Source organism: Larus michahellis, chromosome 4 (assembly GCF_964199755.1).
Source record: "Larus michahellis chromosome 4, bLarMic1.1, whole genome shotgun sequence".
NCBI lineage: Eukaryota > Metazoa > Chordata > Aves > Charadriiformes > Laridae > Larus > Larus michahellis.
The window spans coordinates 50,937,013-50,964,264 of record NC_133899.1 but is presented as its reverse complement, the minus strand read 5'-3'; the positions used below and the strand labels follow the sequence as shown (position 1 = coordinate 50,964,264).

The window sequence follows — 27,252 nt, the reverse complement described above, 5'->3', positions numbered from 1 at the left end:
TTGCTAAATTCTTGCAGCAGGAATGCTTGTGCAAAATGACTGGAAAACTAGAGGCAGCTAGTCATCGCTACAGGCCAAATTTATCTGTGGAACTTTAATATTGGTGATGAACGCATGGTTTTTGCAGTCATAGGATAAAATTGCAGGCGAGAGGGTTTTTGTTTCCCCTGTGGTATGGACACTGGACATATGAACACAGCACCTCTGCTAATTTTGAATTATGTGAAGTAGAGCAATTCCAATATGTAAGCCTTAAACACATCTTAAGAATAGTGTCAGTGACAATAGTTTCCTCCTATCTAAATGTGAAACGGAGTTTTTTCTTTTTCACATCAGGATAAAATGACGCCTTTGTGCTTGTTTCAGAGTTGACACTTAACAGGTTACTTTTTGCTCCAAATCTTGTTTTTCTTCTTCCTTGGATATATAGTTAAGAGAATGGAAGATTTTACTCATCTCTCCAATAGGTGAAGATGAAAGCTTCATAAACTATGCAGGAGCATTTGTTCTGTCTGGAGCAAAGTCAGCCTCTGCCTCCTGTAATTTGTTTAACAGCAAATCTAACTTCTGCTTCATATAAAACAATATGGAAACTTTCTTGCTCTCTGTACTTCAAATGTTGGAGTATTGGTTCCATAAGGCTAGCAAAATCCGATGAAGATACAGCCTGCTTATAAACCATACGGGGAAAAATTATTCCATATCAAAAACAGGCATCACCCATCAATTACTATTTTTTGCTGTATTTCTCTATTTTAATCATGTGACAAGAAAGAGCCTACCCTGCTAGTGCAGTAAAACAAAATGCCTCTGAGGAGAAGGTGCATTTGACAAGCTGGGAACGAACAATAGCCAAGTGGAACAATGCTGTATGAATTCTGAGGAGTACATTCATGAATCAACAGCTCAGTCCTAAACCATTCCTAGAGTAAGCAGGTACGTCAAACTTCCTGTGATGCCTTGGCATGAATCAACTGCTCAGTCTTAAAAAAAAATAATCACAACAACAACCACCAAGCAAACACCTCTGACATTATTAGAAAAAGCAAGTACTTAAAAAACCAACTACTTCTGAGGTTTGTTTAATCAAAAAACTAAGCAACTTGTGTAAGACAGCTCCTGACGGTCAGTAACCATAATGTTACTTTTTTACCCCACTCTCATGCCTTTTATTTTTCAAAAGGTCACATTAAACAAAGGAAGATACAGACAAGAGTCTTAGTCAAAATAAATCTGGTTTTTTGTTGTTTTTTTTTTTTTTTTTAGAGAGAGTAAGAGGATAACGAAAACAGAAAAAAAAATATTAGCCAACTGCAACAGAGTTAACAAACAGGAGACCGGTAATTAGTGTTTAATGCCACCTATAGTGAAATGTTTCCCACTGGGAAAAACGTGGGAGGCAAGTCCCCTTTGCTCCTTCGAGGTCACAGGCCGGAGCAGAACATACAACAGCACCTAACATCACAGTCACTTTACATATATTCAAGTTTTTACACATCTGCAAAGCAGAAGTAGTAGCAGCCATTTGGATGTTCTTTCTTAATGGTTCTCAGGGGGGGCCTAGGAAACTCGGAAGGACCTGGTTCTTGTGACATGGAGCTGGAGCTGCAGCTGCTGCTTCTGCTGCTGCTTCCAGCCACCTGCGCTCTACCTCTGTCTTCAGCGGGGGAGACCTGGGGGGAACCTGGGCTCAGGTACCCAGCTGTGGTCTGAGTAGAGGCGGTGGCATACGTGGTTGGGCCAGTGTTGTTTTTCACATAGACGTTTTTGATAGCAACAAGTGTATGCGCCATGATGCTGAGGCTGTTACTCAGATCTTGCATGCCTTGCTGCAGCAGCCGAAGATTGTGGTTGACACTGTCAAAGCCAGACTGGATCACCTGCATCTGGGTCTGCTGAATCTGTACTAGGTCCTCTTCAGTTATTTCATGCTGGTCTGCCTGGGACCTGCCTTTTGTTTTGGCTTTTACTTTCCCAGAGGAACCACCACTCGATGTCCCCAGAAAAGGTAGTTGTTCTTGGCTAGGTGGAACTACCGCCATGTCCTCAGAGCTTTCTTCTGGCTCTACCACCTTCACTACTATTTCTTCTTTGAGATTCATCTTCTCAAGACCAGATTGATGAGATGGGCCAGGATCATCATTAAACCCTAGAGGAGATGGGGGGAGAGGAAAAGCAAAGGAAAGTAGTCAGTGAGAAACTTCATGGTCAGTGAGATGTGTTCTTATCCACTAAGCCCTAACATAGTCCTTGAACCAAGACTCTACAACTCGCACTACATTATCTTTGATGCATTTTTACATATTGCCTCTGTAAGTGGTAAGAAAACCATTCACCAGTTAACCACACAGTTGCATACCACAGATCCCCTACCAGCCCCACCACAGAAGCCAAGTTTTAGGTTCCAAGAGACAAAGTTCCTTGCAAGCTCATTTCACGCTCTACCGTGCGTGCGGCAACCAGTATCAGCATGCCCAAAACCGTGTGATTGCACGAAATCCCTTGGTACTGAAGGTAATCGTTTCAGCGTACTAAGGCAATGTCTCTCGGGGAGGTTGGGAGCTGTGCCCTCGCAGCGCTCTGCGCTGCCTCCCACTGCGCGCCGGCGCGGCTCTTCGCACCTGCAAGAACAAGTCCCGCACAGGGAACGCAGGCGGGTGGGTCTAACGCCTCACGGACGGGCATCTGCTACGAGACGGGCTCTACTCTTAGGCGCCGTTTCGATGCACTTTTATGACCTACAGCCCGAAGTCTCCCAGTTCTGTGTGTGTGTGCGTGTGTGTATCTGCGCACCGTGCACGTCCGAGGAGGGAGGGCACTTATCCAAACCAGGCGTTTTCAAGCCGGGCGGGTGCCCGCAGCCCCCCGCACCCCCGCAGCGAGCGGGGAGCCTGCGGCGGCAGCGGCGCGGCCCCCTCCCTCCCGCGGCGGCGGGGAGGCCAGGCGGGGGCCGCGGGTCAGAGCCGCGGAGGTCGGTCCGGCACTCACCCATCTCCCCCACGACGGCGCCGGGCAGCTCCAGCGTGTCGATGCCGCCCACGATGGGCACGGCCTCGGCGGGCAGCAGGGAGCCGTAGGCGCGGTGGTGGTGGTGGTGGCGGCGGCCGGGCGGCGCGGCGGCGGGCGGCATCTCCTCGGGGGCCAGGAGGAGGCCGAGGGCGGCGGCGGGGCCCGGCGGCCCGCAGCCCTGCGAGAGGCGGCAGAGCTTGCTGCGGTCGCGGCGCTTCAGGTCCCGCCAGCGCTTCTTCAGGTCCTCCACGTCGCGGGGGCAGGCGGCCACCGGGTTCACCTTGTGCCGGATCAGCTCCCACACCTTCCGCTTCTGGCCCGGGGAGGCGCGGCCCGGCCCCGCCGCGAACAGCAGCTGTTCGTGCTTCAGCACCTGCTCGATCAGCACCTCCGTCTCCGCCTCGTTGAAATTCGCCTTGCGCCGCTTGGGCGAGTCCTCGGCCATCCTCTGCCCAGGGAGGAATGGGGATTCCGGCGGGGGCGGGGGGGAAGCCGGGGCGGCCCCCGCCCGGCACCGGCGGGCGCGGAGCCGCGGGGGGCGCCGCAGCCCCTTCCCCCGCCCCGGCCCGCGGCCGCCGCCGCCGCTAGGCCGGGCCCCGAGCCCTGCTGGGGAAGCAAATACCGCGCATGAGAGGAAAAGACGCGCACGGACCGGCGCAGGCGCCCCGTGCCCCGCGTGTTGACATGGGGAGGGGGCCCGGCCGCGGGCTCGGCCCGGCCCGCCTCCCCGGCGGGAATCCCCGCCGCCGCCCCGCCCCCGGTGGAGGGAGGGGACGGGGCACACGGCGGGCCCGCCCCCGCCGCCAGTTGTGCGCGTGCTCGGCGGCGGCGTTAGCGGCCGGGAATGGCGGCCGTTTTGGAGCTGTTGCTGCAGGAGGAGGTGGCGGTCAGCGCCGTGGTGCGGTGGCTCCGGCACGGCCCCGGCCACCGCTCGCCTGAGGTAATGTGCGGCGGGTCGCCTACCCTCCGTGCCGCAGCGCCCCCAGGCCCTGGCGGGGCCGAGCCTTCCGCCGCGCCACCCCCCGGCGCCGCGCGGGAAAGTTTGTCCGCCCCGGCGCCGCTGTGAGGGGCGAGGCCCGGGTGGCTCAACCCGGGAGCCGTGGCCGAGCTCCGGCGAACGGCCGGTGGCACCGCCCCCACCGCGGGCGGGTTCTGAGCGGAGCGGCGGGAAGGCGAGGCCGCCGGCGGGGAGCTGCCACCGGGAGCTGCCACCGGGAGCAGCGGCGCTGGCGAGAAAACCGCTGAAATCCGTGGGGCCGAGCCCGCCGGCAGCTCAGCGGGGCTGAGGCGGCGGCGGGGGGCCCTGCGGTGGCTGGCGCGGAGGTCGAGGCCTCGGTGCCCTGGCTGACGCGCGCCAGCGGAGAGCGGCGGGAGGAGGGGAGGGCGGGCAGCGGCGGGCCCGGTGACAGGAGGGGTGACGCTTCCCGCGGCTTTGGCGGGGAGAGCAGCGGGGAGAGACGGGTGGAGCTGCCGCCGGCACCGTGCGGGCACCGGCAGCGCCGTCCAGCGCCCAGCCGTGGGCCCGGCCCGGTGAGGAGCTTGGTGGGTGGCTCAGGGCACATGGCACCCACCGGCAGCTCGTCCCCTCTGTGCGCCCGGGAGGGTCTTTCAGGGGCTAGGGGCGGGTTCTGGCTGGGTTTTGTGTAGGCTGAGTTTTGTAATGGGATGTGGCTGGAGAACTTGGGTTCCCGGGGTAATAAAAGCATTTGTAGCCATCGGTGGACTGTGAGTGCTTCTATTTCACTGGTAACCTAGAGAATCAATTTGTCTTTAAAGCATCTTCTGCCCGAGTCCCCCAGAGCGCGTTACCCCGTATTCATTAAAATCAAAACTCACTGCTGCCACCCGCGTGAGTTAGTCAAGTATCGCTGTCATGCTAGCCGTGTGCGGAAGGGACGAGCGTTGTTATGTTGTCCAGTGTCGCCTGAGCCGTGACTGGCAGAAGCAGAACTGGGGTTGTGTGGGGGTGTGTGTGTGTTATGAAGCTGGAGGCGCTGGCAGCTCGGCTAGCGCTGCGTGGGTGGAGGCTGCGGGGCCTCTGTTTGCTAACCCAAAAGTTTGTCTTCGCAAGGGAGGTGCAAGCTGCCTTTCGCTGCTGGGAGCAGCCCCCTTGAGCCAGGATGAGAAAGCAAGTGGAAGGCTTGCAGCTGGCGACTGCCGACAGGTTGCCATTGCCGGGCTGTGGAGGAACCAAACCTCTGTCAGCTTGTGCAGACACAGATGAGTGAAAGCAGGTTGTGCTCTGAAAAGTTGGAGAAAATGCCTGACCTCGTGCGTAGCACAGGCTGTAATCTTGTCTTTTTGCCTCTGCGCTAAACCCAGGGGGGCACCAGAGGGAATGGGAGGCTACGCCTTGCTCTAGCTTTCATGGCAGCTAGTAAGAAGCGGGGTCTTCTGACACCTCACAGGGTTTGTGTTCTGGCCTGTGTTTTTTCCTCAAGTGCTAAAGCGGTGAGCCTTGGCTGCTTGCCTTGTTATCCAGGCTGTGTCGGAATCTCATGCTTCTCCAGGAAGCTGAGTTGGTCTCAACACTTTCAAATATAATTTTCAGCATCTGTGTTGAGGATCGTAAGAGTCCAGTCATGGCCATGCTTTCGCTGCCTCCTTTCACACAAAAAAATCCTTCAGAAATAGCATTTCTCTCTTGACTTTTCATTTAGTGGAGGTGTGAATATAAATGAACAGGAATGTGCGTGCAATGATTTTAATATTAGTAAGAAATAAGTTGCTGCCCATGAGAGCTGCTTCTGTTGTTGTAAGTATTGCTGAATCCCATTGAGAGGCAGCAGAAACCTGGTGCAGTGATAGGAACAAAAGAAATTTTGCCCAGTGGACAAAGCTTTGAACTATCCATGTAATATGAAATCTTTTTTGTCTGCCTTTGCCCTTGTCAGATTGCCACCACCTCTTTAGATTTTAAATGTGTTGGTTCTGTTGTGGTTTTTTTTGTTTGTTTAAGTTTCTTAAGTATAAAATTCATGTACCTTAAAGTTGCACGGTCCCTATTTAGACCCCTGTGAGGTCTCAGGAGAGCAGAATTATTTAATTGAAACGGAAGAGCAGCTTTGGTCTTGTATTTGGCACTGCAGGGCCCGAAGTGCTTAAACAGTTGTTATAGCACCTCTCTGTGGAAGCAGGTGGCATTCATAGACAAATAGGGGATGGAGAAGTTGGAGATTTTATAATTTTCTATTAGAATTAGCTGCTTCAGTATTGATGTCTTTGAAATGTTGGACTCAGGGGTGCCAGTTGCTCCAAGTTCTCTCTGGCTGTAGCTTCAGCAAATATTACTGATGTTTCCATGGAACAGTTCCACGGTTCCCCAGTCAGAAACCAAAGTGAGCGACTCCATCTGAAAACTTCTGCCAGCATGGCTTGTGTGGAGTCTGAGTTTCAGATTGATGACCAGTGCTAAGGTAGTTTGAATTTCAGTGACCTGCCTTGACAAGTCATGTTGTTTCTTATTGTGTATTGCAATCCCGGAGGTGTCCTTGCCCAGGGCCGGGAGGTTGGAACTAGATGATCTTTAAGGTTCCTTCCAGCCCGAACCATTCTGTGAGTCTGGGCACATGGAAAGAAAGAATTGGGTAGCATCTTTATATTAATGCTTTGTCCTCTTTCCTTGCAGGAGAACCACATCCATGACAAGCTGGTATCTCTTAGTTTGCTTCAGAAAGACTTTGTGCCTTTTCTGCTAAACTTTTTAAGGGAGCAGACCAGCCAGATCCTGACTAATGGACCCTCTACTCCTGCTAAAACTCCTAACTCCAAGGCCCACGGGGGCCAAAGGACAGGATCAGAAAGGAGGGCAGGCCACGCAACCAGCAGCCGAGTGCAGCTCTTTTCCCAAAGGACTTCAGTGACCTCCTGCACCACAGATACCAGCTTTTCTCCTGCTGTGGCATCCAGCAGCTCCTCTTCCTTTTCTGGGTCAAACCTGTCTAGCCCTTGTGGTGACTTCCCTAGCATGGCCTCCAGTAGCAGCCCGAGCTTTGGGTACAGCCCTGTGCTTATCCACGGTGAGAAGCGGTCATCTCAGAAGGCCAGCCTGGGGAGCTTCCTCACAGCCACACCTGAAGCCCTGCCAGTAAGACGAGGCCGAAGGAAAGGCAACAGTTCACTCAGTGCCTCTGGCCGGCAGGTAGCTCGGGATCTGGGGCGTTCCCTTGCTGAAGAAGAAGATGGAAAGAATGACAGTGTATCGTGGAGTGGAGGGAGAAGGAAGCGGAGTGAAGTGCCTCTTGTTTCTGCCAGATCCCCACCCAGCCAGCTAAATCTTAACAACTTGGAGGAGTTTCCGCCCATGGGTGCTGCCTCTGGCTGGACAAAGTAAGAGCAAGTCTGCCTCGCTGTCTCATTCGGATTGTGCTGCAAGTTACTGTTCCTTGACTAGCTTGTCCTGTTGAGCGTGTCCAGATACAGAACACACTGTAATAAACAGTACTTGGGGGCTGGCTTCTGGGCGCTCCTTGGTCAGAACTGCTTTGTTACGGTTGCCGTGTAGGGGAATATTGCTTCAACGGGTAGTCGGGTTTCTACTCCGTGAACTCACCCAAGGCGCCTCTTTAGCCTCTCACTTGTGATACTGCCTGCAGCTTGCCGGTGCGCAGACCAGCTGATACAAAGCTGAGCACATCTTTGTCCTTGCATGTTCTAACAAGTCAGCATTATCTTGGCTCTTCACACTTCTCATTTAACACAATAGCAATTGCTAATGAAGAGCAGTCCTGGAAGGCTCTTCGGCTTTACTGATGCTAGCAAAAAAGCTTTCGGATGGACATACTGTGGTTTCTGGTAACAGATGTTAGTGTGCAGCTTCGTTTGTGCCATATAATCATGGACAAAATAGCTAGCTGGCGGCTACGTTCTCTTTGGTCTGCAGCAAGCCCTGGTCTCCCTGGTGACTTTGGCTTAGCTTCTGGGCAGCTGTTTGTGTTGTGGTTGCCTCAGTCCTTTTCTCTTCCTCTTTGAGATTTTACTCTTTAAAATCCTCATTACCAAGTACCAAGCTTTCATGTCAGCCTATGTGCTCCATGCGTCAGGCACTGGTCTCTGAAAGTGGGACTTCTTAGTTGGATGTGCAAAATTCTGGCTGAAAATTGATAGGTCTGTGGGTCTCTGCAGCAGATCCAGTTGCTGGATCTAAATGATGCTTTGGCCAAGGGACGTAAGGTGTGTTTCTGGCATAGACAGTAAGTCTCTCTTCCTCAACCGCATTGTGCCCAACTAGGAAAAAGAGTGAGGAAAGAGGTCATGGAGTGTTTGGAAGCCAGCGCTATAGCAATTTTGAGAACACTATAGCAATTAATATGTAGCAACCAGCTTTTCCTTGAGAAGTCTAATGCTTTATGTTCCTGTATCTCATTTCCAGTATGTCTCTTACTGCATTGCAGAGCCTCTTCCTAAAGGACAAATCTAGGTAGTTTATGCAGGAAGGATGGGTTTCCCTAAACTTAAAGGGCCTATGGTAACTCAGGAGCCTGAACTCTTACAGACAGACAATGGCAGCTTGATTCTTTTTGTGATGTGTTTTTTGGGGGTTTTGTTTTGTTTTTTTTTTTTCTTTCTCGTGGTGGTGTTAGAAACTGCTGGTGAATTAGTTTCTTACTAAAATGAGGCATATCCTGTCCTCTCAAATTAGAAATCTTTGTAAGAGTTGTGTGGCACTGTTATCTGTTCTGGGCTTGATGACTGATAATTTTGCAGCAAGGGTCAGCAGGCTGTTTTTAGCAGTCTGTAGCTCTGTGGCTTTTTATTCAGTGACCAGAATAAAGTCAGCAACTGTACATACAGTTTAGAAATTCAATATCCTGACTTCATATCCATTTTATTTTAGCATTAGGTTCTTTTGGAAGAGTTGCATGCATATCTGTCTTGAGACCTGGGTTTTTTTGTTGTTGTTTGGCTTGATTTTAGTGGAATCACTTCTCACTTTTTCAGCAAAAGCAAACCATCAAGGCGAATCAACCCAACTCCTGTAAGTGCTGAGCGCCCTCTCTCAAAACCAAAGATGTGCTTCACTTCTACACCTGTCAGCCAGCCTCCAGCTGCTCGGTTTTCATCTGGGTCAAGCCTTGAGGCCTTTACTGCTGTCCAGGAAGGAAACCTCACATCTGTGATAAGCAACAGCCTTCAGGAGGAGAGGGAGATGCTGAAGAAAGAACGGTACAGTCTGAGCAGGGTGGTGATAGGCTTGTATTGATTCTTAATTCTCTTGTTTTAAGGTGGTACCAGTATCAGAGTGGAAATGACCAGAAGAATATCCAAACCAGATATCGGTGACCTTAAACTGTAATTTGCCTAAAACTAGCTGTGCCTCTGGTATCAGACTAGGATGTTAATGCAGCTAGCTCATGTTTGTCATTTTAGAGGTATGCTGACTCTAGAACAATGACCCTCACTTCATCTTCAGAAGTTTAGTCGGTCCTTGCTGCTTTCATAGGATAGCCACGTGTGTGGCCACCCAAGAAGAGGCAATCTCCTGTGCAACTTTCCTTAGATTGCAGAGGCCTGTGATGGAAGGCACAGTCTGGTTTGAAGAAAATGAGTTAATGATGCAAATGTGGGGAAAATGTTAATGATTTTGCAAGGTAGGCAAACTAACACAAGCTTGCAGTCAGAGAAAACAGGACATGGGTAGAGTGACATTGTGTTTTAAAAGTTACTACTGCAGTAATCTATTGAAAATTATGTGTGCTGGGAGATGAGTTGAATTCTAGGTTCTAATTTTGCCTCTGCTGTTCAGTTACTGTGTGACTTTTGTCCTCTGTAAAATGATATCACTTCAGCCTGTGAGGATTGACACTTCAGAAAAAAAAGCAAAGCATAGTAGTAGAGAAACTATTGTTTATAATTGCTGACAGAACTGTTGTTGTTCTTTGTAGACTTTGTTCTCAGGGAAACTCCTCAGGACATGTGGGTGCAATTCTTTCCCTGCTAAGCCTTGCAGTTCATTTCGGTGGGTCGAGAACTGGCTGAAACAGACCCGATGGAGTCTCTTGAGTTACTGTTTGTACAGGACCTGTAACAGAACTGCTCAGGATTCAAACCTGCCTCTGTGCACTTCAGTGAAGCGTGTATTCCAGTCTGAATTCTACCTAAAATGTCACGCTAATCCATGTAAACTAAAGTCGGTGAAATAGCAGTATGTGGGCTGGATCTTGCCCATGAGGTGATCTCATCTGACCCATCATGCCTGAAATGAGCAGTGCTTGGCGCTCAGAGCTGTGAGCTGCTGTTGTGTGCTCAATAGTGGCGGAGTGAGGTACAAAACCAACGCAGCCCGCAGCCAACTCTGTCACTGAGCAAGGGCAAAAGGTGAAATTCATGCTGAGGTAGATGACAACACTGGGGCAGAAGTGAAGCAGAGTCTGACTACGTTGTTGGAGTCTTACCTTGCTGGGTTTACAAAGTGCTTAATAAATAATTTTCATCAGTCAGTCAGGTGCTTATGTTCATTGCAAGGGAGATGTTATTTAATAACCTTTCTACTCCCATTTTGGGACTAACTTGTTCTTCATTGCAGTGGTTACACTAGAAATAGTTTTTTGACATGGTTAAAAATGTTTCTGTCTTCCCTAGAGCCTTTAAAGTGACTTTTAAAGATTTTACTTTTGAGACAGTGTGGTAAGAGGTGATGTGTCAAGTGTGGGTGTTTCATTTGGATCTTTGACAATCATTTGATATTGCTGTTACTGGCTTTTTTCCTGCTTCTCATATGTCTTATGTATGTCACTCTGCTGCTGCGTTTTTGGATGACGTCTGTAGGTGTATTCTTCTCACAATATCTGTGTATTTAACTGAGTGATTGTTGTTGATTTAGAATCCAGCAATTAAAATAGCTTGTTCCTTCTGTCATTTAGCTTGCCAGTATGAGATTTCATCAGTTGTTGCATTGGCTTTCCACTTAGTGGTATTGGATCTTCTCAGGGCATCGTTAACTTATAAATGTGTCTGAAGGTATGGACGTAAAGTGTCTAGCTGTCAGAAATTGTGTGTGCAAAAATTTTTTTAGGACCTGGTCTCCAACAGATTCTGTGTCCTTGAAAGGCATCAGTTTAGATGGGGAGCAATAACGTAGATAGCTAATTTGGTCGAAGTGCCATGCTGTTTTAGCAGAGTTGGAATTTGAATGTAATTCTTTTGACTGTTAGTCCCAAGATCCTTTCTGATTAAGAGAAAGATGAGTTAAATTACTATAATGCTAAAAGCAGCTTTAGACAGTGTAAATGACACGGCTAGTTATTGCAGGAATTCCTTTATGCTAGACTGCAAGAGAAAGACCTCTTCTGGGCGCATGGCTGTTGTGTATCATCTTCAGTCACATGGTATGTTGCTTCTCTTGAATTTCAGATGCAAATTGCTGCACCAGGCATCTTCTCCTGCAGGAATCTCTCTTGATCCTGGCACTCCTACTAAGCCTAGCTACACTCGCAGTGTTAGCCTTCCTGCTGAAAGCCATCTGGTGACCTGTGCAAATCCTACTAAGGTTTCCTGCAAGAAACAGTTGGAGTGTCTGGCACAGCTCTATTCATCATGTATAGCAGGTGAAGACCCAGAAGATGTGAGACTGACCTTTCTTTGAGCTTTGAACTTGCACGTGTGTTGCAAGGGGGAAGTAGATGAGAAGCAAAAGTTGCGGGACAGTTACAGTGTACAAACAAATAACATCTGGAAAAATAAACTAAACCAACACAGTTATTAAAATAAATGGATACTAGGTAAAAGGTTAGGGAAGGAGATCTCTGAGCTGCAGTAGGCTGAAGTTGTATGGCCCTATCTGAAACCAGACCCTTCCCTAACACATCTTTCCTGTGATTCCCACATTGATTTACCCTGTAGCTGTGTGTGGGGAGGGAGTTCTTTGCTAACTGTGCCATAGAACAGGTATCTATATTTTTACCTTCGTTTATTACAGCAGGTCAGTACTGAATATCCACCTTTAGTATCACATTTCCTCTCTTCCAGAAAACCTGGTGCCAAATATTTTTCTGGAGCTCTTTTTTGTTCTGCAGCTGTTGACATCTAAAGGCACTTCTACTGAAGAAGATGGGGATAGTGACCTTGAAGTCGATGAAAGAAGTAAAGGTAAGCAATAGTATTGAGGGGAAAGAGTGTTACTTCCATGGAATGATAATGTGATGTAGAGTAGTTGCCTTTCGTTTGAACAGTTAAATACCATAAAAGCGCCTTATTACCACCATGGGACTCATCTGCGATGCTGAAAAAATGATGCATGTATAGGAAGTGCTTACACAGTATGATAGAGTAGGATCGCTAGGTACTGCTCCAATCTAGTTTTCTGCAACCGTGTGAGATTTGCTGGACCTACTTGCTAACACTGACTTTCAAAGAGAGGGAAGGATATGCTAAAGTCTCTCCTCCATTGGTCCTTGCAACTCAAAAGTCCTGTTGATCTTCTATGTGTTTCTTAAATTTAAGGATGGGTTATGAGTGCAGAGGACTCATCCATATAGATGCGTAATTGTTACATTTGTTTTTGCAAATTGAGACTTAAGCTTGATGCAGTTAGTACTTTATGGATATAGAAAACAAGAGCGGCTTTAAGATGAGACTGACACACCTCGTCCCCCCCTCCCCAAGATGCCCTGATTTGTTTGACCTGTGTTTTGCCACTCTCTGATTCTTAGGGCTGAGATTAGGAACACGAAGTCTCCAGCTACCAGAACAGCAGCTGTTGACTGGTTGCAGTTGGTCTACTTTTTGTCCTGGATCTGCTTACTGTTGGCCAAAACATTGAGAAGGAATCTTTTCTTTCCCCTAAGGCATTAAACAATTCAGTTGCCTTTAGTATAGGAAGGATAGGGATGGGAGGATTTGTCTATACAGGTAGCAGAGAATGGGAACTTCTGGAAATTGGAACTTCTGGAAGACTATTTTTGGGTACAGCAGTTCCTACTTTCCTTGAGAGAGAATTGTTGGTCTTTTAGTTTATAAATAGTGATAGGTGCTGTGGTCTCATGTTTCTTTTTTTTTTTTCCTTAGATGCATCAGGGAGACAGCATTTCCGAAGCGTGCACAATTGTGTTTATTTTGCTGTTCAGGTCTTGGATTATCAGTATGAGTGAGTTGAATATTTTTTCCTCTGCTTGTGTCTGCAGGTGTGTATGAGATTAAGCAAGTGTGCTTGGATTTTAAAGCTTTACCACTTACAGGCACAGAGTTGTTAATTTACCCTCAAAACATACAACTTGACCTGGATTTGGCTGTCTGTGCGTTTTTCCTGCATTCGTCTGTCTACTGAACTTCAGTGTAATTATGCAAGAATGGGAAAGTCATGAGATGAAAGCAATAAAAAATGACCCTACAGATGCCAGTAGGATTTCATGCTGAGTGCCTGGGGCTTAGAACTCTTTACTTGGTAGCTTCATGAAAAAAGAGCATAAGCATTTCTTTAGCTCTCATCATGTGTTTTTTATGTCTGTCTGGGTTTTATCCATGTTGTCTCGGCAGAATTATTTCCCATTTAGAAAAGGGGATGCTGAAGCTTTTGGCTGAAAATGAACGGATTGCATCTTTTTCTCCCACCTTGCACGAGAGGCTCAGGCAGGCTTATGAAAGCAGCACAGCCAAGGTAAAAATTGGCAGACCTCAACTGATGTTGCTTCAAACCTTTGTATTGTTGCTCTTTTATTTGCGATGGCTTTGATGTTAAATCTTGTTCCTTCTACTTTGAGTATCTTGTCATGTCATCTTTGGCAAGTATGTAAAAGCTGCTTCTTTTTCTCATCAGCGGGTGAGTGAGTTGCTGGGTCCAGTGGTTGTTAGCTGCAAATTGCCGCTGGCTAGCCTTGCATTGTGCTCCAGGCCCTGACCTCCAGCAGCGACTTTGACAGAGTCAAGTTTTTCTTTTGAGGTTCTCATCTAATAAACATGGGTCCCAGAAGACTGATTGGTTAGGTGTAATATCAGAATGTAGTTTGGAAGAAGTGGATTTGTTTCATAGCTACAGACTCCTTTTAGGCAAATGAAGCTTCAGAGGAGAAAATGCGGCTTGTGAAAACTGGTTTCCCGATCTACTTGTCTGGGTTAGGGAACAAAAGCTAGATGTTGGGAATGCCTTCCTTAATGTATTTTGTATCGTGTTTCATCCATCTTTTAAAAATGGAAGTTACTTTTGGCAAAGAAAGTATAGACTGACACTAGGACTTGTCAATAGCTAAGCTAAGGTCTGTTGTTACTTGAAGACTAGGCTTTTTGAATAGGAGAAAGAATAATAATACAGGAATTGCCAGCCACTATTCCTGTGTTCCCTGGAGCCATGTATTGAAGGTACGCTTTGGCTGTTTGCAGATCATTCTTTCCACACTGTATCAATACTGGTTTCCATCTGTTCTGCAGAGATTTCTTAGAGAGACAAGATGCTTCCACTCATAATGTTGGGCGATTCTGCCTCTGTAGTGTAATGTAGGTTGTGAAACTGTTGGTGTTTACTAGCAGTTAGCAATTGGGAAGTGGCTAGTGTCTGAACAACTCAACTGGTGGTACTTGGTTTCCTCATCACGTCTTTTCCTTGCTTTTTCTAGGTCTCAGATTGTTGGATAAATCAGAGATTTATATTAGTCTAATGGTTACCTTCTTATTTTTAACAGGTGTCTCTCCTGCTGCCATGCTCTGTACAGTCTGTTTCTTTCCAGCCAGAAACTGACAATCGCTCAAACTTTCCCAGTGACAGAGCATTTCACATATTTAAGAAACAAAGGTTAGTTTTTTCTACTGTTACTGTATGGCTCACAGGGTGTGATCTTTCCATGACTGTGAACAAAGGATATTAAGATTGTCTCATGTATGCTACATGCTGTAGAAAAATCTTGAGATTTTCACTCTAATTAAAAAAAAAAAAGGTCTTTGTTCGTATTGACTGCAGGAGCTAAATGTGTAATGTCTTTAGAGAAGAACAGCCTAAGTCTTCAGGAGTTATTGAGACTTCTGGTTAATGCCAGTACAGTGTGTCACCCTACTGGATTGCTTCTGCATATAAATCTGGTATGCTTTTATTCTTCCTGCTACCTCCCTCCATGCTTGCAGCAACAGGGTGAGGGGAGAATGGCAAGTTGTCTTGGTCCTTTTTTCTCTTCTCGTAGGTATTATTTCATGTGGCTTATTCTTTCCTGCCTCTCAGTCTTCAGTATGTCTAGTAATGGGTGTTTTGGTCATTCCATCAGAGCTTGGGCATAACAAGCTTAAGCACTTGCTGTCAAAGACATGGAAAATGGAAACTCGCTGAAGTACCACTAACATTAATGAGTTTTGCAAAGGTATCTGAATGCTTAGAGGCTTGAGTTATTTAATCTGAGGTAGATTATTGCTGGGGAACTTAGGAGCAATTGAATATTCAGTTGTTGTTACTTCAAATGTAGAAGAGTGGGAATTCATACACTGAAATATCTTGATCCGCAGGGATATATTTTATGAACTGCTGCGTGAATGGGAGGATAACCATGAAAAAACTGGCTGGGACTTTGAAAGAGTTCTGGGCAACAAGATCAGGTAGGAGTCTTGCGCAACTTCAGATAGCTCTTTAACGTAGCGGAATTGCTGGTGTAGCATACTAGACTCTTCCATGTTCTCCCTAATGGTCTTCTGCACTAATCTGTAGGGAGCTGCGCTTCTTGGAAGATTCTGTCCATGTAAACTTGCTCCTATATTTAAAAGTATCAACTGTTATCTTCAAGAAATAAGCCATAAGTGGCAAGGGCCCAATTTGTCTTGCTACAGCTCTTTCCCTGTTCATAATCACAGAAAGAGCCACTGTCACAAGCAGTACTTTGTGGTCTTAACATTGCCATTGTATACTCTTGTGCGTACATTTCATGTTTCCAATGCCCCACCCTCTTAAGCATGGAGAAGTGTTTTATATGGTCAGAAACTATTAGCTCTTCTAATTATTTCAGGGGGTTCTAGTGTATTGGCTCTAAAAACAAGAAAACCGTGGCTCTTTGTATGGCAAGCAAACTGTTTCATTCATTCATTTTTTTATCAGAATAGAGTATATATAAAGAAACTGTTATGGTTTTGAAAGCAGTTGCCTTGTGGGTTTCTGTGTTAGTCTTAACCACCAGCCTACTCAAGTCACATGTATGATGGTGACTTTTCACCATAGGAGCAAAACAAGGCTGAGATTTAAACTGAGAAATTTTCCTTCTCTTTGGGCATCAGAAGTACTGCTATTGCTGTTTTCTTACTTGTGTATGTGTGAACTCTTAACTCACTGCTCTGCACAGGGGAGAGCGGGAGCTGAATGAGTTAATTTGCTTCCTAAATAACAGCATTATTGCAGGAAAGGAAGAGAGTCTCTTTCTTTCTAGAGTTGTTTCTGCTCTGCAGGTGCTCAGGGAGAATTTTTGTTTCCATGGTCAGCAAATGGGACTCACTGCTTTAGAAGCTTGGTTATAAAGATGTTGCTGTCTGCTGTGACCTTTGGAGATGACTTTCTTAAAAGCACTTATGTTATGCTTTTGATATAGTTTGAGGTTAGAACAGCTTTTTTTTGTACCACAGAGATCTGGTCAGCATTTTGTGATGTTTTCCTTTACAGGTCCATGATGGCTCACCTATCTGCAACCTGCAACCACAGCCATTTTGCCAGGCTCTTTCAGAAACAGCTTATCCAGGTAAATGACTTGTTTTTTTTAATGAAAGCTGGTTTTTTAATGAAGCTGGTTTGATACTTCTTCAGACTGAGAAAACAAACTGTGTCTTGCGAGTTTCTTTGAGATTTTCCTATTGAAACTTTTTTTGGGAGAGCCAAGTTTTCAGAATGGGAATTTCCTTCCTTTTCCAGAAATATAAATCGGTGATAAATTACTAATGAACTCTCTGTAAATCAGGGATAAGGCACACTGAGCACATCATGAGCTGTAAGAATTCATTCTTCATGGTTGTTTACTTTGACCACCTAATTTTAGAACAGTTACAACTTTTAGAAATTTTAAGGATGTATTTTGGTATGTATTAAATGCAGAAGTTCCCGGTCATGTTTGATAACAACATGAGTGTACTACCTGCGAAGAGTTTTTGGTTCTTCTGTGTAACACTGCAACAGCCTCTTTTTGATACAGCATTGCTGTTGTAGTTTACAGAGGGTTTTTGGCCAGTGTTAAGTGTCATTTGACTTCATTGTAACTGAAGGAATGAAGAAAGAAAAGATGCTTCTGATTGGAGCATAGATATTCACTGTGTTGTCTATAACTGGCTGGCTTATTGGTGGGCTCCTTTTGGATAGCAAAACAGACATAAAAGCCCGCCTTGACTATTAGCCCACACACATTGCCTGCCAGGAAGTTGCGAGCTGTTGGAATGTTGAAAATTCCTCCAGCGTCCAGTCTGAATTTGCATCAATGTCTTGTATGCTGTGTGTTCAGGGAGGTTGTAGGGAAGAGGTGAGATGGACTTTCTTGCATTAGCAGGATTTAATTAGTCATAGGTACTGTATTTCTCCTTTATATCTGTGTCTTCTTAATGAAGACTGCAGGGTTTCACAAGGGTAACCAAAGATTTAAACTGATAACCGGGAGTCTTCAATGAATCCAGTGTGTCTGACTAGAAAGTGATTTGCAGAATCTTGTGTGTATTATGATACACATGCAGAAAAGAACGTAGACTGAGGATTTGTGTCAAGGCCTGGTAAATTAAAGGTTGGGAAGTGTAACAAGATGTTATTTTGTGAGGGCCGAATGCTCGGTTTGGAATAAAAGGACCTAGTAATTGTTCACTTGATATACATAGTTAGATGTTGCCATTTAGTATGATCTCTTTGATGAAAACAATCCTGACTTAAATGTAGGAGTATGCAGTCATCTTTTTCCTTTACTCAGCACTGGTTAGGTTACACCTGGAGTACTGTGTCCAGTTTTGGGCTCACCAGTACAGGAAAGATACAGGCTTACTAGAGTGAGTCCAGGTGCCACATAAAAGATTAAGGGACTGGAGCATCTTCCATATGAGGAGAAGCTGAGAGAGCTGGGACTGTTCAGCCTGGAGAAGACAAAGCTCCAGGTTATCTTAGCACTGTGTACAAATACTTGATGGAAGGAAATGAAGAAGAGGGAGCCAGGTTCTTCTCAGTAGTATTCACTGATAGGACACGAGGCAGTCCTCGTGTTCGCAATTATTTCTCAGTTGAGGAAAAGGAAATTCCATTTGAACACAAGAAGACAATTCTTTACTGTGAGGGTGGTTAAACACTGAAATAGGTTGCCCAGAGGGGTTGCAAAATCAGAGTCTGGGGAGACATTCAAAACCCAATTGGACGTGGTCCTGGACAACCTGCTGTAGTTGGCCCTGACAGAGCAAGAGGATTGGATTAGATGATTCAAGAGGTCCCTTGCCTTCCAACCTAAACAGTTTTGCAGTTCTGCCTCAAAGATTGTGATTCTTTGAGTCTTGAGTAGTATCTGTGTGTTTGCGGGAGGGGAGGTATTTGGTTTTTAACTTTATTTAACTCTGTGGAAACTCTAGGAAAACCTGGTCTGGTGCAGTATCATGGACCTTGGAGACTAGGCTAAAGATCCTACTGAGTGGTTCACGAAGACTATGCGAGCGATAGGTGTTCTCTCCACAGATCCACATGTAACCTGCTAGGTGTGCCTGAGTTACATGTATAGGATCGGAATTCTATCTCTCAAGATCCCTAGGCTGTTTATGCCCAAAATGGGTAGTGGGTTTTGGCATGAGGAAAAGAGATCTTCTGTACGTGGGCCACCTGAAATGCCACGCTTGGATTACTCCTAAAGCAAAGTCTTGTGGGGAAGAGAGAACATGTAGAGTGAGAGATGAAGTGAAATGATGCCTTTTAATGAATTTTCCACCTCACTATTCTTTCTGTCTCTTGAAGATGTGTAAAGGGCCTATTGGTGGTGGCGCAAGCTGGGGAGACACCCCAGACCAGGATGTCCTTAATATGCTAGGCTCTGATAATCTGAGCCGTCTGAAGAGGCTGCAGGAAAGATTTATTGTTCCTCAGAGCATCAGAGGACCTTGTCCACCACCTTCATTCCCAGGGTGCCAGCAGTTCTTCAGGGACTTCATCCTCAGCGCAGGAAGGTTTGCTGTTTGCTGTTCCCTTGGTGAAGTCTGTGGGCGAGTGGGGAACACCAGCATGTCACTCTTGCAGTGGGGAGTTGTCTGGAGAGCTTGGGGCATGGTGTAACCTAGGCAAAGCATATCAGAAATGTTTTTAAGCTGTGTAATACCACACTTAATGTTCTTGGCCAGCATGCCTGGTGAACATGTTAATAAGTAGGTTCTGTCTGGAGCATAGAATGTGTTTGTGTGTATGTGGGTGCTACGTTAGGCTAAACTATGTGGTAATAATTTTCCTTCTGTAAAAGTATAATAGCTTGTCACAGGCCATCAGCACTTCCCCGTGCCAAGGTGTGCAGTGCTGCCTAGCAAGGGCACTGGACTGGCGAAGTGTTTCTTGTGCAGTAGTGCACAAAGCTAAGGAGTTACAGTTCATGGTTTTGTTCAGTGAGTTTTTGACAATCCACAGTATGGAAGAGTTGTGATCTATGGGAGATTTAAATGTTAAGTTCAGTTATTCTACAGCTTCTTGCTTTGACAGATCCGTATTATTATCCTTATGGTGGGACTTGCTAAATAGCGCCTGTTTGAAAAAGTACAAAATAAGAGTGGAAAAGAAGGGGGTCAGCCAGTACTAGTCTTGTCCTTTGCTTTCTTGTCTGTCAGTTTGTTACGTTGGATGCCTGCTGATGCTTGATACAACTCATGAGACAAGCTTGAAATTTTGCAGTGTGTTAGTTGAGGTTTTACTGCTGTTTTCAGCCCAGTCTGACTCATCATCATCTTTTGCTGAAGTTACCAGTTCAATCAGCACCTGATGGATAGTCTGTGCCTGAAGATACTCGAACTGAATGGCCTTACCCTAGTGGAGAATGAGCACAGTGATGGGGAAGCAGATATGGATGAACAGGTAAGCTAGTTTTTTGTAAACACATCTGGCAGCAATTTCCCTGAGCTGTTTCAGTACCCAAAGAATTAGTGGCTTGATTGTGAGTTGCCTGGAGCTTCCACCACTGTATTTGCAGGACAAGAGCTTCTTCATTTGGTTTTGTCATAACTCTGACCTTGGTTATGGATGTCTGAGCCCCTTGCCATTTGCTTGCAACTGTGTTGTATGATGCACAATAATTTGAAAAGTGAGAGCCTCTTTTTACGTTGTTAGTACTCTGTGTTAGATCAATGAAATAACTGAGTCCCGTTGTTGCACTCAGTTGCAGTATCTCCGTGTTACTTTTCCATATAGAAAGATTTGAATTAGAATGAATTTGTAGTCATGCCTGTTCATACCTTTTCAGATGTTTCTTCGCTTATCTGTACCTATCAGAGGTGTCACAGTGTCTATTAGCAAAGTAGCAGCCAAGGGTTCATGACGGCTTGCAGAGCAGTAATGGTATAAAGGACGCAATATGAGATGAGCTCTCTGCCCTCTCATTGACTCCAAAGCTGTTCATATGAAGATGTGATTGAACAGCTGCTTGTTTGAGAAAGCTCTTGAATTAATTTCTTCTCACCATACTAGAAGCAGTGGGGGCAGAAGCAATTTAAAATGCTTGATAAGTATGTATTTTGGAAGCTTACCTTTATTAAAAGCAGTGATGGAGCTATGTGGCCCTTTTACAGGAAGGGAGTTGAAGTTTATTGTAGGTAGTTTCTTTGCCAGTTTATGGTAGCCTTGCCCCAGCTTGCTTTTCTTCATTTCAGGATGAAAAGAAGCGTTTCACTGTGGTCCTGTTAAGCCTACGACTCCTCGCCAAGTTCCTGGGGTTTCTTGTTTTCTTGCCATATCGCACTGTGGAACAACCAACTAGAGACTTGCAAGACTCTGCGGTAGCGTTAAGAAACCAAGTAAGAAACCAGACTCTTCTAAGAAATCTAACGTGGCCTTTTACTTGGCAGGCAGGTATTCTAATCCAAGGAGGGGAGCATGAATAGTTATGCCCTTTCAAAGCAAGCCAGCGGTTTCTGGGATGATGTTATACTGTTCTGTGCCCCTGCTGCAAATTCTGGGGTTGGGAACAAAGGAAGGAAGAGTTTGTGTAAGCTAAAAAAGATGGAGCAATGCACTGATGGTGAGGTACTCAGTATTCTGTTATTTCTGCTAATCTGGGTCTGTCATACCAGAATTCTGGCCTAGGTAAGAAGTATTTGTAGTGTAAAATCCATCTACCAAGAAAGTTTTTGTTAGTTTCACACCCATCTCCTAGCAGCATGTCATGCTGAATGCAAGCAGGCAGGGGTTAGACCTTGACTGCACTTGTACAGTCAGGCTTATAGCCTTACTTTTGAAAGTCACAGTGGGACCTCTGGTTGCTGTCATAGTGTGGTTTTTACCTCTGCTTGTGTGCAAAGAAATGTTTTCATTAGCCATAAAGTTCCCTCCTATTTGTACAGAAGATGAAATCCTAGAAAGAAAAGTCAAGATATAGATGAAGATTTTCTTTAGGTATCAAAAGGTAACTTCAAGCTGCTGTTTTAACTTCTGTTGTCCATTAAGACCCTCCCTGTACTGGATGTATTGAAGCTTTTGAGACAATCTATTCGGGATCAACGTTCAATCCTCACTATTCCTTGGATTGTCGAGTACCTTTCCCTTGTGGATCATATTGCTCCTTTCCTTGATTACTACAGGAAAGTATTTTGTCTCTTGCTGCAGGTATACAGGTAAGAGCCTGGGAAAGGATATTTGTTAAGAACTTTTCTGTGAAGGTTTGCTTGCTCAGTTGAGGTACCTGGTGTTTAAGAATGCATGCTGGCCCTAGTTTGAGATTCCTATAAAAGTACTTTTTTTTTTTGTGCAAATCATGAGCAATTTTTATCTTACCTAAGGCTGCAAAGGGTGCACATCCTAAACTCAGAGATTAATATTTCATTTAAATATGGGTTTTTTCATTAAGTAAACAAAATTCTTTAAATCCCCAGTCACTCATTCTACATCTGCAGCTGTGAATTTTAAACCTTGAATTTGAACCTTAAACTTACAAGGTCTCCCATGCCTAAATAATACTCTAGTTTTATTTCTTATGTACGTGAGGAAAATTTGAAGCACCCTCTAGAGAGTTACTTAACACTGGCTTTTCCAGTGTAAGCAAAATGGCATATTAATCAGATGCATACCTACAAAAAAGTAGAGCTTGCTCTCCACTCTTTAGGCAGACAAGTAGGGAATGTGTACATGGGACAAATGGTATAATTGGAAAGTGAGTGGTTTGGAATTTTTTTCCTTATTGAAAATTGAACTACTGAAATCTCACACTCTTTCTTGCTGCTTTTGCTGCATGGCAGGTTAATGGTCCTTTCTGAAGATAAGGACATAAGTTTCCTGAACAAGCTGCTGATCCTTGCCGTTCTGGGTTGGCTTTTTCAGGTAGAGTCTCCTGTGTGCACACAGCTCTTCCCTGAAGAAAAAGCAGGGCACAGAACTCTATAGAAAGTATTATTTAAATGAGTTAAAACACTGCAAAAGCAGTAGTTTGTTGTTTTGCTGTTGATTTTGTTATGCTAGTGTAGGGTTTAAAGAATCTTCTATATTGTAGTGGAGAAGTATTTTCCTTTAATGGAATTGTGTGAGGCAACTTTTTTTCTTTTCCAATAAGAATTCTCATGGCTGCTGAAGCACATTCTGTACTTATAAATCTGCATCCTTGTAAGCAAATTGACAGCTGATTCCTGTTAGAACTGGAAGCTCTTGTCACAAAGATGGAGTGCTAGCTGGCAGCCTTGAATTACTGGGGGATTTTTTGTCGGATGAACCGATGATGTGTGATGAACTTTTAAAATCCTGTTGTGCCTTTAGTTGGAAGCAAGATAACTGGCTAGCTGGAACGTGTTGGGAAGGTGAAAGATGCTGTGTAGGGAGGGTAAGGAGGAGGGTAAGGAAGGTGGCTTATGTTAGTGTGATCAAACTAAACCTTTAATTTTATGGAAAGGTTCTCCTTAGGGCAGAGAGGATCCTTAGTGTTGGGTTTTTTTGTGGGTGGGAGGTTGGTGAGATTTTACTGTCCTCTTTATCAGAAATGGTGTAAGTTCCTGACTGCTGTTGTAACTGCTGGGGTTTCTGTTTCAGGTTCCATCAGTCCCTGAAGAGTTGTTTTTTACCGCTGATGTCAGGCAGGAGGGATTGATGCTGGATACTGTGACATCTGCTCAGGCTTTGGTGAGTTAGTGCAGCAGCATGTCCTCTGAATCTGTATGAGGGTGGACCTACCATGGCCTCAGGAGTTTAAGATTTTATCAGGAACTTGGCTTCAGTGCAGCAGCTTTGAACATATGTAGGCCCATGGATGTGATGCCCTGGTTTGTCCAAGTGCCTCAACTGCATTGCATCCTGGATTGTAAACTATGTGCGTTACAGCTCTGGGGCTTTTGGCAGGCAGGAGCCATCTCACCTGCTGCAATGGCTTGCAGAATAGGTGCAAAGTTATGCTGGAGGATCAGATGCTGTTTTCCTACTCACTGATTATTGCAGTACAAGGTGAGCTGATAGAACTGTAGCTCTTCCCAGAAATAAGTAATGATAATGGTGAGCTCAACAGAAATAGTAAGATGGGACTATAAGAGCAAGGTTGCTGTCTTTAGAGTCATCTGTTTTCCAGTTGCATGATAAAGGGTAATTGAACTGAAAAGAGTATGAGCAAGCAGGAAAGGAGGTGAGTTTATGGCATGTGTGATGTTTCAGGTAACTCCCAGACATGCAAGAGAATATGTAGTATTCCTTGAAAAATGAATAGAATGTTTGCTAAGATATATGTGTATCTTGTTTGAATTAGAAAGTTCTGTTTTGCACTGTCTCTTCAATGGCAAAGATAAGATGCAGAGATCAATTGATTCTTTTTTTCCAAATGAGTGTAGTACACACTGCCGGGGTAGATGGGATCTGAAGTTATTTTTTGTCCCATACCTCTGGCTGTGCTGGGTAATACTAGGGTGACATTACTCCACAGTGTGATGTTCCACTGAGTCTGAGTGAAGACACCTGTGGAGGTGTAATGCCTAGCAAATGGGCCTCATTCTTTCTCCTCCATGGGTAGGCTTCTTTATGAGTAGCAGCTGCAGCAACAGTCCTGGTTCCCTTCATAACCATCAGCTTTCAGCTGGGCCTTGGCAGTGATCGGAAGCAAAAGTTGAGCTATGCAAGATGTTACAGGGCTGGACTGAACACTTGGGCTGCAAAGTTCATAATTTTACTGTGGATTTGGAATACAGTTATTTTTATTGTTTTCATGGAAAGGCAGTTCTGAAAAACCTGCCTGTGACCATGCGTATGGGATTTCTGACTTGCTGAAGACTGTTTCCTTCCTGCTGTGTCCTTTCAGCATTTCCTACCTTTTCTCACCAGGACTCTGTACCCTTGGTGGATCAGCAGTTACTTTATACCTGCTGTCCCTATCTTGGTGAGTATTTTATTTATATTTGCTATATAAATAAAATAATAGTATATATTTATTTATATGTTTGTTTATATTTGTCTGTTGGTACTGTGAGTCCTCAGATGATCTACCTTACCCCTCCTCGCAACTCAGGTCTCAGTTGTGTATAAGTAAACCTTGATAAAAGCTGTATTGCAGAAGCTTGCGCAGCTGTGAATAGTATCTGGTGAAGGTGGGGGATGGAGGCTATGCAGTCAGGATAGTTGATCTACAAAACTTGAATACAGTGGGACAGGGAAACTCATCCTTCACAAACTGGAAGGAAGCATTATAAAGAGTAAGTGTACAACTTTTCCATCCTAGGTATCGGGAGAGGTGTTTGTACTGTGAGGAATGCCTTGATCCTTGAACATATTTCTGCTGCTGGGCAGAGGGTTTGAATCTTTTTGTGCCCTGATGCTTCATCCGGTTGTTTTTTGAGATATCTTTTTCCTGGGGTCTGACTGACATTGGTAAAATCCCTCTCTGTAGACAATGGAGTCCCAGGTGGTAGGACGGTGCTCTGCTTTTTGGGATGGAGCTGCTAGGAAAACTATGTTAAACCTGCATCACAAAAGCTTCTAGGTTGAACATGTCTTCAGGCTTTTCCCCTGGTATTTTCTCACGACCCTGTTGGAATTTTGTGTAACCCTGCTTACCTTGCTGCCCTTGTAGACTTTACAGTTCCCACTTGCCATGCTAAAAAGGGATGCATTGAAATGACTGCTCCCTGATCTTTCTGAACAAATTCTATGTGCCAGGGAGCTTTCTGGAAGCCTCCTTGTTTATCTTTGTACCCTTGCCTGCCTTGCTTATGCCTGCCAGTTAAGTGGGTGGGATGCCCCTCTGCTTCTCTGAAACTTCAGCTTTTGCAGTTCTGCTCTGGAAACAGAACTGACAATGTGAAAGTCTCTCTTTTGGGTTTTGATTTGCTCCCTTGCTTATGGGGACGATGACTGCTTTTGCATGTTTTTCTGTACAGGTGAGCTTCGGAAATTACTTGCCTCCTTTGTGGCTGGTAGTGGAGCAAAAAACGGTGGCTTTGTAAGGAAAATCACTCCCACGGCCGCAGAGTCCTTGGCACCCAAGGCTTCTGTAACACAACGGAAACTGCAGGTAATGAAATTAGGGAAGCAAGACAGGAGAAATTGCTTGCGTGAGGGTAGGGTACACAGTGGTATCCTAATGCCAGGGGAAAAAAAAGAATGGGCCTAGGCAGCAGGGAACATTGTGTTTAACAGTCGGATATCCTTACTCCTCATTCTTCTGTTATAGTCATGTGGCCGGGATACCATATAGGTATTGAAATCTGGCTAATTTCAGTAAACATTCTTGCAGTTGGAACAACTAGCCTGTTTCTCTGCCTGCCTCTTCTTTAACATAAAATGTTGGTATGTTTCTCATACTCTGTTTTGATTAGAACCTAGCCATGTTTTCCAATAAAAGAATGAACTGTGTAAGAGCCTACAGGATTACCACCCTCTAATTCAAAGAGAGGATCCTTTCTTTCAAAAAAAAAAAAACCACCTTTATGTGGTGACTCAGTACTAGTAGGAGCTGTCAGAACTCTCCCATTCCTCCTTTACTGGGCATTTGCTTTTGTAGCGCTGTAAACCCTGATAGGGAGCTTTGGTTAGAAGGGAATAGGGAGCAAATATTTTGCAGGGATGCTAAATGCTACAGTAGCAGAAAGTTAAGTGTAGGCAAATTGCGTGCCCTTTAGCACAGTTCCAGACGGTAGTTTTGTACATTCCTTTGTTGAGGAGAGGAGGACCTGGGTGGAGTGCTCTAATCAATTGTAGCACTTTTCTCTTGAACAGGTAGAGTTGGAACAGGCGTTCTTTCACAACCAGCCTCCCTCCCTGCGGAGAACAGTTGAATTTGTGGCAGAGAGGGTGGGATCCAACTGTGTTAAGCACATCAAGTAAGTGCTGGTGATCTGTTCTGTGACTTAAGAAGCAACTTTACACTAATGAGGCGAAGAGTTTATCCTTTAAAATTTTGTGTGTAGGGGGAAGAAAGCTTCCCTCAGAGTCCGCTGTGTAGCAGAACGCCAAGGCTATTTAAGGCTGTTGACAGTGGGGACCAGCAGCATATTATTGCCATCATAGAGGAGAAATTGTGAAGGGATGCAGAGAGGAGGGGGTTATAACTGTGGGACACCTGGAATGTGAAAGTAATACAGCATTTTGAGACTTAATATCCCCTTCAGAACATTCTTGCTAATGACAGGAAAATGTCAGGTCAGAAGGGACCTCTGGAGGTCATGTGATCCAAACTTCTGCTCAAAGCAGGGCCAGCGTTAAGTTAGATCAGGTTGTTTTCCACCTTTTCCAGTTGAGTTGTGAAAGTCTGTAAGTATGGGGACTCTGCAGCCTCTTAGTACCATGTTCCAACACTTAATTTTCCCAGGCTTTGTGGAAAAAATGTTTCCTTATATCCTATCAGAATTTCCCTTGTTCCAGCTTGTGTATGTTGCCTGTCAACCTTTAGCTGAGCGTTGTTTTGTCTTCTCCCTTCACCTTCTCTTCTCCAGGCTAAGTGAGACTGGCTCTCCCAGTCTCCTTGTAGGTTGTGTGCTCCAGCATCCCAGATATCTTAGTGTTAGGGGTTTTTTGTGTTTGTTGGGTTTTTTTTTGTTTTTTTTGTTTTTTTTGTTTGGTTGGGTTTTTTTTGGTTTTTTTTTTTGTCGTCCCGCAGTCACTCAAATTGTCAATGGCTTTCTTGTCCTGGGTCCCAAAGCTGGGCAGTGTACTCCAAATGCAGCCTCATGGTGGCAAGGGAGGCAGTAACT

General features: G+C 45.3%; 2 protein-coding genes across 4 annotated transcripts in view; one reads left to right on the top strand and one right to left on the bottom strand.

Moving 5' to 3' along the window:
- Nucleotides 1-739: 739 nt before the first annotated feature.
- LOC141742431 (uncharacterized) lies at nucleotides 740-3,753 on the bottom strand. The gene is made up of 2 exons (XM_074584687.1): nucleotides 2,989-3,753; nucleotides 740-2,149 (listed from the first exon to the last, which is right to left on the bottom strand). The coding sequence occupies exons 1-2, from the start codon at nucleotides 3,452-3,454 to the stop codon at nucleotides 1,491-1,493; spliced, it is 1,125 nt and encodes a 374-aa protein (XP_074440788.1). The 5' UTR covers nucleotides 3,455-3,753; the 3' UTR covers nucleotides 740-1,490.
- The window catches only part of CDAN1 (codanin 1), a 33,478-nt gene continuing 9,970 nt past the window's right edge, over nucleotides 3,745-27,252 (top strand). For all 3 annotated transcript variants that reach the window (XM_074584684.1, XM_074584686.1, XM_074584685.1), the window contains exons 1-19: nucleotides 3,745-3,949; nucleotides 6,638-7,338; nucleotides 8,950-9,174; nucleotides 11,362-11,555; nucleotides 11,977-12,096; nucleotides 13,015-13,093; nucleotides 13,483-13,603; nucleotides 14,622-14,731; nucleotides 15,430-15,519; nucleotides 16,568-16,643; nucleotides 18,866-19,074; nucleotides 19,849-19,963; nucleotides 20,755-20,898; nucleotides 21,548-21,714; nucleotides 22,336-22,417; nucleotides 23,117-23,206; nucleotides 24,389-24,443; nucleotides 25,441-25,574; nucleotides 26,279-26,382. In XM_074584684.1, coding sequence (XP_074440785.1) covers nucleotides 3,854-3,949; nucleotides 6,638-7,338; nucleotides 8,950-9,174; nucleotides 11,362-11,555; nucleotides 11,977-12,096; nucleotides 13,015-13,093; nucleotides 13,483-13,603; nucleotides 14,622-14,731; nucleotides 15,430-15,519; nucleotides 16,568-16,643; nucleotides 18,866-19,074; nucleotides 19,849-19,963; nucleotides 20,755-20,898; nucleotides 21,548-21,714; nucleotides 22,336-22,417; nucleotides 23,117-23,206; nucleotides 24,389-24,443; nucleotides 25,441-25,574; nucleotides 26,279-26,382 — 2,912 coding nt within the window. In that variant the 5' untranslated portion in view covers nucleotides 3,745-3,853. The remainder of the gene's footprint in view (nucleotides 3,950-6,637; nucleotides 7,339-8,949; nucleotides 9,175-11,361; nucleotides 11,556-11,976; nucleotides 12,097-13,014; nucleotides 13,094-13,482; nucleotides 13,604-14,621; nucleotides 14,732-15,429; nucleotides 15,520-16,567; nucleotides 16,644-18,865; nucleotides 19,075-19,848; nucleotides 19,964-20,754; nucleotides 20,899-21,547; nucleotides 21,715-22,335; nucleotides 22,418-23,116; nucleotides 23,207-24,388; nucleotides 24,444-25,440; nucleotides 25,575-26,278; nucleotides 26,383-27,252) is intronic.

Bases quoted from the DNA above. Each gene is read 5' to 3' on its own strand.
- LOC141742431 (XM_074584687.1), bottom strand. From the start codon at position 3,454: ATGGCCGAGGACTCGCCCAAGCGGCGCAAGGCGAATTTCAACGAGGCG. The intron at 2,150-2,988 runs GTGAGTGCCGGA...CATCTCCTCTAG, and splicing joins CGCCGTCGTGGGGGAGATGG to GGTTTAATGATGATCCTGGC.